Genomic DNA, 12,463 nt, shown 5'->3' on the forward strand with positions numbered 1-12,463 from the left:
AGTTCTTCCACACCGATCTCGACAAACCATTTCTGTATGGACCTCGCTTTGTGCACGGGGGCATTGTCATGCTGAAACAGGAAAGGGCCTTTTTTTGGCAAATTGTTGCCACAAAGTTGAAAGCACAGAATCCTCTAGAATGTCATTGTATGCTGTAGCGTTAAGATGCCCCTTCACTGGAACTAAGGGGCCTAACCTGAACCATGAAAAACAGCCCCAGGTCATTATGCATTCGGGCAGGTAGCGATCTCCTGTCATCGCCAGAATGCACAGTGTGATTCATCACTCCAGAGAACGCATTTCCACTGCTTCAATGGTGGCGAGCTTTACACTACTCCAGCCGACGCTTGGCATCTCGCATTGTGATCTTAGGCTTGTATGCAGCTGCTCGGCCACGGAAACCCATTTCATTAAGCTCCCGACGAACAGTCCTTGTGCTGGTAATGCTTCCAGAGGCAGTTTGGAACTTGGTAGTGAGTGTTGCAACCGAGGACAGACGATTTTTACATGCTACACGCTTTAGCACTTGGCAGTCCTGTTCTGTGGGCTTGTGTGGCCTACCACCTCGGGGCTGAGCCGTTGTTGCTCCTAGACGTTTCCACTTCACAATAACAGCACTTACAGTTGACCAGGGCACCTCTAGCATGGCAGAAATATGACAAACTGACTTGGTGGCATCCTATGATGGTGCCACGGCATCCTATGATGGTGCCAAGTCATTCTACTGCCAATGTTTGTCTATGGAGATTGCATGGCTTTGTGCTCGATTTTATACACCTGTCAGCAATGGGTGTGGCTGAAATAGCCGAATCCACTAATTTGAAGGGTTGACCACATACTTTTGGCCATGTAGTGTATGTGGAGGGAGAAATTATTAAAGATGAGGGTCAGTCAATGGTAAAAAGTGTGGGTCCTAAGGTGTGGACTGTGAATTCCTAAAGGAGTCAGACCTCCAAAGTTAGGAATCAAATTGGTTTGGTGATTAGTGGGAAGAGCAGCTATGGGCATAGTGGGTTGCTCCAGGGGTGCTGCTACAGTCCAGTATTGTGACATGACATCTCAGGGCCATTATGGTGAGGGTCTAGCGGTGGACCCAGTTCATTCCCAGACTCCGCCCCAGCCTCAGTCAGTGAGTACAATACCAGTCACTTTATGTTGCTGGACTCTGAGTGGGAGATGTTGAGTGTGTTGGCGGAGGGGAAAAGGTCACGATGGTCTGTGGGGCTGTGGTAGTCTGACATCAGATCTGGTTCTAACAGGGAGGACAAGGTGAAGTTGGAGGAGCCTTTCTTCAGACACTGTGTGTAGAAGTTAAGGAGGAGGTCCAGCTTGTTCTCTATCGACTGCACCTGTACAGAGATTAACACACACTAATTATTTTGTGCACTAAAATCTATTTATGACATTATTAATGAGCAATGATTATGGTAGTATTTTTTACTGGGTATTTCATTATAAATTGCAAAGTTAAATGGCAGTTAGTAGTACTACTAACCCAATATCATTAGACAAATACAAGCATAAATTGAGAAATCATGCACTCACCCCTATATTATACTGAACAAAAATATAAACGCAACATGCAACAATTTCAAAGATTTTGCTGAGTTACAGCTCATATAAGGAAATCGGTCAATTAAATAAATAAATTAGGTTCTGATCTATGGATTTCACATGACTGGACAGGGGCGCAGCCATGGGTGGGCCTGGAACAGCACCCACTTGTGAGCCAGGCCAAGCCAATCAGAATGCGTTTTTCCCCACAAAAGGGCTTTATTCCAAACAGAAATACTCCTCAGCACCCCCCTCCCCTGACGATCCTGTAAGTGAAAAACCCGGACGTGGAGGTCCTGGGCTGCGTGGTCTGCGGTTCTGAGGCCGGTTGGACGTTCTGCTAAATTCTTTAAAACGATGTTGGAGGTGGCTTATGGTCGAGAAATGAACATTCAATTCTCTAGCAACAGCTCTGGTGGAGATTCCTGCAGTCAACATGCTAATTGCATACTCTCAAAACTTGAGACATCTGTGGCATTGTGTTGTGTGACAAAACGGGACATTTTAGAGTGGCCTTTTATTGTCCCCAGCACACCTGTGTAATGATCATGCTGTTTAATCAGCGTCTTGCTATGCCACACCTTTCAGGTGGATTGAATATCTTGACAAAGGATAAAATGTCACTTATTTTGTACAAAATGATTCTGCAACTGTATCTTACGGCACAAAAAAGAGCTTCTGGATATCAGGACAGCGATCACTCACCTCAGATTAGACAAAGAGCTTCTGGGTATCAGGACAGTGATCACTCACCTCGGATTAGACAAAGAGCTTCTGGATATCAGGACAGCGATCACTCACCTCAGATTAGACAAAGAGCTTCTGGATATCAGGACAGCGATCACTCACCTCAGATTAGACAAAGAGCTTCTGGATATCAGGACAGCGATCACTCACCTCGGATTAGACACAGAGCTTCTGGATATCAGGACAGCGATCACTCACCTCAGATTAGACAAAGAGCTTCTGTATATCAGGACAGTGATCACTCACCTCGGATTAGACAAAGATTTTTTCTTCAACATACAAGACGCACAAGACATCCTCCAAACACCCCACAGGGCCGACATCCCCGTTATTTGCAAGAGGAAGCGACGCAGGTACAGAGGACAAAGAGCTGGATGCCTGGTCAGGACCCGAAAAACGCGAGTGAGCAAGCTGCCGTTACCGTCAATACTACTCACCAATGTGCAATCATTGGACAATTAACTAGACGAGGTATGATCACGAATATCCTACCAACGGGACATCAAAAACTGTAATATCCTATGTTTCACGGAATCGTGGCTGAATGACGAGATGGATATTCAGCTAGCGGGATACACGCTGCACTTGCAAGATAGAACAGCACATTCTGGTAAGACGAGGGGGGGGGGGGGGTCTGTGCATATTTGTAAACAGCTGGTGCATGAAATCTAAGGAATTCTCTAGATTTTGCTCGTCTGAAGTAGAGTATGGTGATAAATTGCAGGCCACACTACTTGCCTAGGGAGCTTTCAGCTATACTTTTCGTGGCTGTTTATTTACCACCACAGACATATGCTGGCACTAAGACCACACTCAGTGAGCTGTATAAGGAAATAAACAAACAGGAAACCACTCACCCAGAGGCGGCGCTCCTAGTGGCCGGAGACTTTAATTCAGGGAAACTTAAATCAGCTCTACCTAATTTCTATCAACATGTTAAATGTGCAGCCAGAAGGAAAACAATTCTAGATCACCTTTACCCCACACACAGAGACGCGGACAATGCTCTCCCTCATCCGACCACGACTCGATCATCCTGATTCCTACTTACAAGCAAAAATTAAAACAGGAAGCACCAGTGACTCGGTCTATAAAAAAAGTGGTCAGATGAAGCAGATGCTAAACTACAGGACTATTTTGCTATCACAGACAGGAACATGTTCTGGGATTCTTCCGATGGCATTGAGGAATACACCACATCAGTCACTGGCTTTATCAATAAGTGCATCGAGGACGTAATCCCCACAGTAACATACCCCAACCCGAAGCTATGGATTACAGGCAACATTCACACTGAGCTAAAGGGTAGAGCTGCCTCTTTCAAGGTGCGGGACTCTAACCCGGAAGCTTACAAGAAATCCCGCTATGCCCTGCGACGAACCATCAAACAGGCAAAGTGTCAATACAGGGCTAAGATCGAATCATACTACACCGGCTCTGACGCTCGTCGGATGTGGCAGGGTTTGCAAACTATTACAGACTACAAAGGGAAGCACAGCTGTGAGCTGCCCAGTGACATGAGCCTACCAGACGAGCTAAATCACTTCTATGCTCGCTTGCATCAGCTGTTCCGGACGACTGTGTGATCATGCTCTCCGTAGCCAACGTGAGTAAGACCTTTAAACAGGTCAACATACAAGGCTGCGGGGCCAGACGTATTACCAGGACGTGTGCTCCGGGCATGTGCTGACCAACTGGCAGGTGTCTTCACTGTCATTTTTAACATGTCCCTGATTACATCTGTAATACCAACATGTTTCAAGCAGACCACCATAGTCCCTGTGCCCAAGAACACAAAGGTAACCTGCCTAAATGACTATAGACCCATAGCACTCACGTCCGTAGCCATGAAGTGCTTTGAAAGGTTGGTAATGGCTCACATCAACACCATTATCCCAGAAACACTAGACCCACTCCAATTTGCATACCGCCCAAACAGATCCACAGATGATGCAATCTCAATTGCACTCCACACTGCACTTTCCCACCTGGACAAAATGAACGCTTATGTGAAAATGATATTCATTGACTACAGCTCAGCGTTCAACACCATAGTACGCTCAAAGCTCATCACTAAGCTCAGGATCCTGGGACTAAACACCTCCCTCTGCAACTGGATATTGGACTTCCTTATGGGCCACCCCCAGGTGGTGGGGGTAGGTAGCAACACATCTGCCATGCTAATCCTCAACACTGGAGCTCCCCAGGGGTGCGTGCTCAGTCCACACCTGTACTCCCTGTTCACCCACGACTGCATGGCCAGGCATGCAACACCATCATTAAGTTTGCAGACGACACAACAGTGGTAGGCCTGATCACCGACAAAGACGAGACAGCCTATAGGGAGGAAGTCAGAGACCTGGCCGGGTGATGCCAGAATAACAGTCTTGGTTACGTTGAGGAATAGGTTAAGGAGATTGTGGACTACAGGAAAAGGAGGACCGAGCATGCCCCCATTCTCATCGACAGGGCTGTAGTGGAGCAGGTTGAGAGCTTCAAGTTCCTTGGTGTCCACATCAACAACAAACTAGAATGGTCCAAACACACCAAGACAGTCGCGAAGAGGGGACGATAATGCCTATTCCCCCTCAGGAAACTAACAAAAATTTGGCATGGGTCCTGAGATCCTCAAAAGGTTCTACAGTTGCAACATGGAGAGCATCCTGACTGGTTGCATCACTGCCTGGTACGGCAATTGCTCGGCCTCTGACCTCAAGGCACTACAGAGGGTAGTGCGAACGGCCCAGTACATCACTGGGGCTAAGCTGCCTGCCATCCAGGACCTCTACACCAGGCGGTGTCAGAGGAAGGCCCTAAAAATTGTCAAAGACCCCAGCCACCCCAGTCATAGACTGTTCTTTCTACTACCGCATGGCAAGCGGTACCGGAGTGCCAAGTCTAGGACAAAAAGGCTTCTCAACAGTTTTTACCCCCAAGCCATAAGACTCCTGAACAGGTAGTCAAATGGCTACCCGGACTATTTGCATTTTGTTCCCGCCCCCCCCGCCTGTCTTTTTACTGTTGTTTTATTTCTTTACCTACCTATTGTTCACCTAATACCTTTTTTGCACTTTTGGTTACATTTACATTTACATTTAAGTCATTTAGCAGACGCTCTTATCCAGAGCGACTTACAAATTGGTGAATTCACCTTCTGACATCCAGTGGAACAGCCACTTTACAATAGTGCATCTAAGTCATTAAGGGGGGGGGTGAGAAGGATTACTTATCCTATCCTAGGTATTCCTTGAAGAGGTGGGGTTTCAGGTGTCTCCGGTTAGAACCTGTAAGTAAGCATTTCACTGTAAGGTCTACCTACACCTGTTGTATTCAGCGCACGTGACAATTAAACTTTGATTTGATTTGGAATGCTCATGAACAGGGATGTAAACAAATGTGTGGCAAAAGAATTTGAGTGAAATAACTTTTTGTGCGTATGGAACATTTCTGGAATCTTTTATTTCAGCTCATGAAACATGGGACCAGCACTTTAAATGTTGCGTTTCTATTTTTGCTCAGTGTACATGGAATATTAGCCTAATCAGAGGAGCCACGCATTGCTGATCAGGGTTTTTCCTGTCTCAAAGTGGTGGCCGTGGCCGTGCGTTAACATGATGATCAACCTACTGTACTGGAGCTCTGTACCTGTTTCTCCACCTTGATGACACGTCCCATCATACTGAGCTCGTCCATAAGGTCTAGTTCTGGAGGGGTCTTCTCTCCCTTCTCACTCCTCACCTTCTTATTATCTGGCTGGTAGGACGATCCACGACCTACTATGTGATCCACTCTGGGGAGGACCAGGACAACACACAACAATCATTATCAAAATGGTTCATTTAGTGGTGTTATGGTTACTACTGTTGATAGAGTGTGTGTGGAACAAATCCACTGTGTCTCCAACTGTTGTAGGGTGTGTGTGTGTGTGTGTGTGTGTACCTGGTTTGTAGACTCTTGATCCTTCCCAGCATGTCCAGGTGTCCAGCAGAGTACTGCTCTATGACGTCCTTCACGTCGTATGGACGCAGAGTCTCCTTAAACTTCCGCTTGGCCACCAGGAACTTCAGAATCCTACACACACACACATAAGTAGATATCTACTAGAATGTGTTGCCTGTGGGTGCTTCACACTGCAGAATAAAACCAGTGAATACTGCAAAAGTGTTAAACCATGAAACAAGTCATGCACGTCATCAATGCCACTACGTAGGTGTGATTAAGTGGGATTTGCAGCCAAAGTGACCTTAAAGGCCTCATTAAAGGAATCCACTGGAGGACGGCAGGGATTCCCCTTTGTTGTGGACTTTGACAATGGCATTGGTTCTGTATTACCAATGACATATGTAGAGCCATGTATAGAACACTGACTGTATACAGTGACTTCGGAAAGTATTCAGACCCCTTCACTTTCTTCACATTTTGTTACGTTACAGCCTTATCCTAAAATTGATCAAATATATATTTTTCTTATCAATCTACACACAATACCTCAATGACGAAGCAAAAACTATTTTTTAGAAATGTTTGCTAATTTATTTTAAAAAATACAAGACTGAAATATCACATTTCTGTAAGTATTCAGACCTTTGGCAGCAGTTAACAGCATCGAGTCTTCTTGGGCATGATGCTAAAAGCTTGGAATATTTGTATTTGGGGAGTTTCTCCCATTCTTCTCTGCAGATCCTCTCAAGCTCAGTCAGGTTGGATGGGGAGCATTGCTGCACAGCTATTTTCAGGTCTCTCCAGAGATGTTCGATTGGGTCTGGGCTCTGGCTGGTCCACTCAAGGAAATTCAGAGACTTGTCCCGAAGCCACTCCTGTGTTGTCTTGACTGTGTGCTTAGGGTCGTTGTCCTGTTGGAAGGTGAACCTTCACCCCAATCTGAGGTCTTGAGCACTCTGGAGCAGGTTTTCATCAAGGATCTCTCTGTACATTGCTCCATTCATCTTTGCCTCGAACCTGACTAGTCTCTCAGTCTCTGCCGCTGGAAAACATCCCCACAGCATGATGCTGCCACCACCATGCTTCACCGTAGGGATGCTGCCAGGTTTCCTCCAGACATGATACTTGGCATTCAGGCCAAAGAGTTCAATCTTGGTTTCATCAGACCAGAGAATCTTGTTTCTCATGGCCTGAGAGTCTTTAGGTGCATTTTGGCAAACTCCAAGCGGGCTGTCATGTGCCTTTTACTGAGGAGTGGCATCCGTCAGGCCACTCCACCATAAAAGGCCTGATTGATGGAGTGCTGCAGAGATGGTTGTCCTTATGGAAGGTTCTCCCATCTCCACAGAGGAACTCTGGAACGCTGTAAGAGTGACCATTGCGTTCTTGGCCACCTCCCTGGCCACGGCCCTTCTCCCCTGATTGCTCAGTCGAGCCGGTCTTGATGGTTCCAAACTTCTTCCATTTAAGAATGATGGACCTTCAATGCTTCAGAAATGTTTTGGTTCTTTTCCCCAGATCTGAGCCTCAACACAATCCTGTCTCGGAGCTCTACGGACAATTCCTTTGACCTAATGGCTTGGTTTTTGCTCTGATGTGCACTGTCAACTGTGGGACCTTATATCGACAGGTGTGTGCCTTTCCAAATCATGTCCAAATCAATTGAATTTACCACAGTGGGACTCCAATTAAGTTGTAGAAACATCTTAAGGATGATCAAATCAATGGAAACAGGATGCACCTGAGCTCAATTTCAAGTCTCATAGCAAAGGGTCTGAATACTTATGTAAATAAGTTTTCTGTTTTTTATTTTTAATACATTTGCAAAAATGTCTAAAAACCTGTTTTCACTTTGTCATTATGGGGTATTATATGTAGATTGCTGAGAATTTTAAAACAAATGTAATCCATTTTAGAAATAAGGCTGTAACCTAATACAATTTGGAAAAAGTCAAGGGGTCTGAATACGTTCCCAAGGCACTGTGCATATCTTTAATAGACACCCTTATTCCGGTGCACTGTGTAAGGAGAGAGGGACACACTCAGTTTTCTGCACACCCTGGCCCTCTGCTTAGTCAACCTCTCTCTCACACACACGAGGTGGACCCCTGAGTGTGTCTCGTCTACCTCCTCTCAGCGAGACAGCTGTGTGTGTGTGTGTGTGTGTGTGTGTGTGTGTGTGTGTGTGTGTGTGTGTGTGTGTGTGTGTGTGTGTGTGTGTGTGTGTGTGTGTGTGACCCCACAGTTACAGAGACTGATGCTCTGACTCCCAATGTACAGAGCTAATTATATTCACATCTACCCTCTACCAATCGTTGGCCTTTCCTAGAGAGAAGTAAAGAGTGTGTTGGGGCTGTAGAGTGTTGAACATATACTGGGCAGAGTTCTGGCTGCTTGTCACACTATAGGAGAGTAGTCAGACACCCGAACACTGAGGTGCTGGCTCGGCAGAATGCAGGAAACACCAAATGTTAGCGTAGCCAAACATACGCACTTAACCTGTCAAACAAAGCCGTGATGGATTGCTCCATGAGTCGGAGTGGGCACAGAGGGGAGGGAGGGCGAGGCAGGTGGGGAGGGGGGCTGTTTTATGAGGAAACACTATCTCTCACACACAGATGGGCTAAGACCTCTTTAATATCAGTGTGTTCTGTCAGGGGGAGGACATTACATTTGTAGTGGTGGTGTTTGGTGAAACAGACACACACAATCACAGCAGGGATATGGAACACAAGGTAATGTGGAAACGTGTTAACCACTGTTGGCAACTGAACAACTGGCATGTGCAATGGCAGTTTAGTCCTATGTGCTGCAACGCTGTGCTGCAACGCTAGTGTGTTGATGGCAAACACACACGTTTCCTCTTTATCCCCCTTTCCCTCTTCTTTCTTCTGCTCTGCAGGAGGGAGAGAAAGTAGAAAAGAGGGGTGGTGGTCGACAGCTGGTACCACAGACGCCGTCAGCGCACCCTTCCTCCTTCCTTTTCCTCTTGATGACTTCTGCTCTGCGGGAGGGAGAGAAAGTAGAAAAAGAGGGGTGGTGGTCGACAGCTGGTACCACAGACGCCGTCCGCGCACCCTTCCTCCTTCCTTTCCCTCTTCTTTCTTCTGCTCTGCAGGAGGGAGAGAAAGTAGAAAAAGAGGGGTGGTGGTCGACAGCTGGTACCACAGACGCCGTCCGCGCACCCTTCCTCCTTCCTTTCCCTCTTCTTTCTTCTGCTCTGCAGGAGGGAGAGAAAGTAGAAAAAGAGGGGTGGTGGTCGACAGCTGGTACCACAGACGCCGTCAGCGCACCCTTCCTCCTTCCTTTTCCTCTTGATGACTTCTGCTCTGCGGGAGGGAGAGAAAGTAGAAAAAGAGGGGTGGTGGTCGACAGCTGGTACCACAGACGCCGTCAGCGCACCCTTCCTCCTTCCTTTTCCTCTTGATGACTACGGAGTTTTTCACAAATATTTTTGCAAGATGTATTTTTTTTATTTTGCAGGTAGATGCATATTTTTTCTGTTCGGGTGGGTCTCAGGTGTGGGTAAAAGAAAGAGTAAGGAAAAGTAGAAAGGAATGAACAAGAAAAAAGAAAAATACAATTTTATTTCCATCCTCTAAGGGGTTCTTCAAAGCGCTGAGTCTCTCTCTTCATCGAGTGGTATGATCGTATTAATACATTGGCTGCCTGAAGTATTCCCACTGCAGCTACCTGGTATAGGGGCATAGCTGGGTGCACTAAATCATTAGTTACAGACTCAGGGGCTCTGGTAGGGAATCGGTACCAAAAAGTTATTGAGCTCTGGAACAAACATATTCAAGTCAGCATTCGGTCATTTTTGGTTTGGTTTTATATGAATGACTCATGACAACAGCAGTGAAGTGGGTTATGATGGAGGATAGGTGCAGTGAATTGTGTTGTTTTATAGGGTCAGCCATAGTAAGTACAGCGCCATTGGAGCAAATGAGTTTTAAGTGCCTTGCTCAAGGGCACATAGACAGATTTTTCAGCTTGTTGGCTCAAGAGTCTTCTTCGGGTGTTCAAACCAGCGACATTTCAGTTACTGGGCCAATGCTCAAACCGCTAGGCTACCTGCTGTCTTTAACACCAAAAGAGGAACTCCTGCTTACATGAGCTCAATCAACAGCTTCTAACTTTAAAAGCAGAGGAATGGAACTATCACTTCTTTAAAACCCTTAACACGGAGGATCAAACAATAGGCAAATGGTTGACTTTACAAACTCTGGATAAAACAGTTTCAAAAATATAAAATGTTCACAACTGTGCAGAAATACAGAAGTTGACTACTAGTGGCTTTAGCACAACTTGATTAGTTTGAGTAGAGTACTTACAACAAGTATGCAGATCTCTCTCCTCCTCCTCTCTCACCTTCCCTGCATATCCCAAACATCACACATTTACACTGGCAAGTAGGCAGGCTGATTAACTACATTAGCCTTCCTATAGTGAAGCCTCAGCAATACAGCCGATGCTAATATCTACCGGTTTCTTAAAAGACATCAATCTTACGTGTGGAGTATTACATAAGATTCCAGTGTTTCTACAGTGATGTAGTGTCGACAAAGAATATTCACATTTCAGTATGGTAGCTAATAGGGCCTACACTCAAATGAATCCAGACCCAATCCACTAACCCTTTCATTTAAACACATGCACTCACATAACCCCTCATACCTATAGCATAGTGTACACATGGAAACACACACAGTCTGATGCAACATGAAAGATGCTGTGTGTCTGTATGGCTGACCCTTGGGATCTGCCAGTAGTGGTTCAATACAATCCACAGACCAACATACCTGCCTCACTGACAGTTGTTTGCTGGCAATTGTAGTGTTTTTCTGCCTCCCTCAGTGGAATAAGTTTTGCATGTGCGTGCGTCCGTGTGTAGAGCGATGAAGGTATCCCTCCAGGATATTTACATGGTTAAGCACAGAGAAACCTCAAGGGGTCGTGTTTTTCCCCCCTGAACACATGGAGCCGTTAATTAGTGCACAGGTTTGCCAGGTAGGCATTTTTCTCGTTCCTTCACACCATTATTTCTCCATTCCTTATATCGTAGCTAGTTTTTCCTAATATTGGAAGTTCCCTTGTGGGCATAGAAAGGTGGTCTATGTACTAGTATAGTGATGTCATGTTTGTCTATTTTTGGGGGCCAGGGAGTGATCGCTAAAACACACAGTGTATCATTAACATGGAGCTCTGCAATACTCTCCATGATCACGGCTCTGTCAGCTGCCCTCCAGGCCCTGACTGACTGACTGAAACAAGGTCAGAGCCAAGCAGCTGGCCTGCGGCAGGAAGGATCAGTTTCCACACTAAAGAGGACATTTCTCTACCGTCAGCTGAAACTGCATATGGCCAGAGTCCACTGGAAAAGCCAACCATTCATCTTACTCCATCCACCATAACATGAAGTACTGTAGGCCCAAATATAATACTCGGGCCTATTGCGACAATAGGACCAGAGGAGACAGGTGACCTGGTTCCATCATGATGTGGACCAGTAGGTACCCTGTGGGTACAGGTAGGGGTGCTGTGAGAGGAGTTGTAGGACTCACCTAACAGCCCGTATCAAGGTCTTCACTGCTGGGATCACCTCCTCCATGGCAACATCACAATATGGTTTGTCTTCAACACTGTCCTCCCCTACTCCTTCCACTGGAGACAGGACAGCAACAATATAGTTAAGGGTGAGAGGGAGGGAGTGAGTGAGTACAATAACATACATGAGAGAGACAGTATGTGAGTATGTACTGTTTAAGTGTATGTAAATGTAGAGTGTGTGTTTGTGTGAGTGAGTCAAGTCCCAGTTCCCACCGTCTGCAGGAGGTCTGGGTTTGAGTCGTAGGGAGGTGCGGAACCGCGTGCGGTCGTTGAAGCTCCAGCTCTTCTGCACCTTTCCGGGACTGGTGGCTTCTGGGACATTGTCCGTGCTGGGCGACTGGCGGACACTCGTCCCGGGAGGCAGCGGGGACGCCTTGTTCCGGCTCGCCTGGGACGACCGGGAGTTGTTCAGCCGCATCCTGTCCCGGAATCCCATTTTGCTGCTGCTGGAACAACAAAGGAAATTAACTTGTGTCCACATGTTTATCTGCCACTTAGGACAACCTTAGAGTTCTGTTGTATGATTTTCCTCATTGACTATAGGTTCATAGTGTCCAGTGGACGATCCAGTTGTTTTAGACACTGAGTTTAGCCAATCTGCAGAGAAGCA

The 12,463-nt window shown here is 46.3% G+C and overlaps 1 protein-coding gene across 1 annotated transcript in view; it reads right to left on the reverse strand.

The window, feature by feature from the left end:
* Window positions 1–1,145: 1,145 nt before the first annotated feature.
* The window catches only part of LOC135549042 (potassium voltage-gated channel subfamily KQT member 4-like), a 127,587-nt gene continuing 116,269 nt past the window's right edge, over window positions 1,146–12,463 (reverse strand). The window contains exons 10-14 of the mRNA XM_064979111.1: window positions 12,067–12,296; window positions 11,808–11,907; window positions 6,241–6,372; window positions 5,947–6,091; window positions 1,146–1,349 (exon numbers count right to left, since the gene is read on the reverse strand). Of these exons, the coding sequence (XP_064835183.1) occupies window positions 1,146–1,349; window positions 5,947–6,091; window positions 6,241–6,372; window positions 11,808–11,907; window positions 12,067–12,296 (811 nt within the window). The remainder of the gene's footprint in view (window positions 1,350–5,946; window positions 6,092–6,240; window positions 6,373–11,807; window positions 11,908–12,066; window positions 12,297–12,463) is intronic.

This window comes from Oncorhynchus masou, chromosome 12 (genome assembly GCF_036934945.1).
Source record: "Oncorhynchus masou masou isolate Uvic2021 chromosome 12, UVic_Omas_1.1, whole genome shotgun sequence".
Lineage (NCBI taxonomy): Eukaryota > Metazoa > Chordata > Actinopteri > Salmoniformes > Salmonidae > Oncorhynchus > Oncorhynchus masou.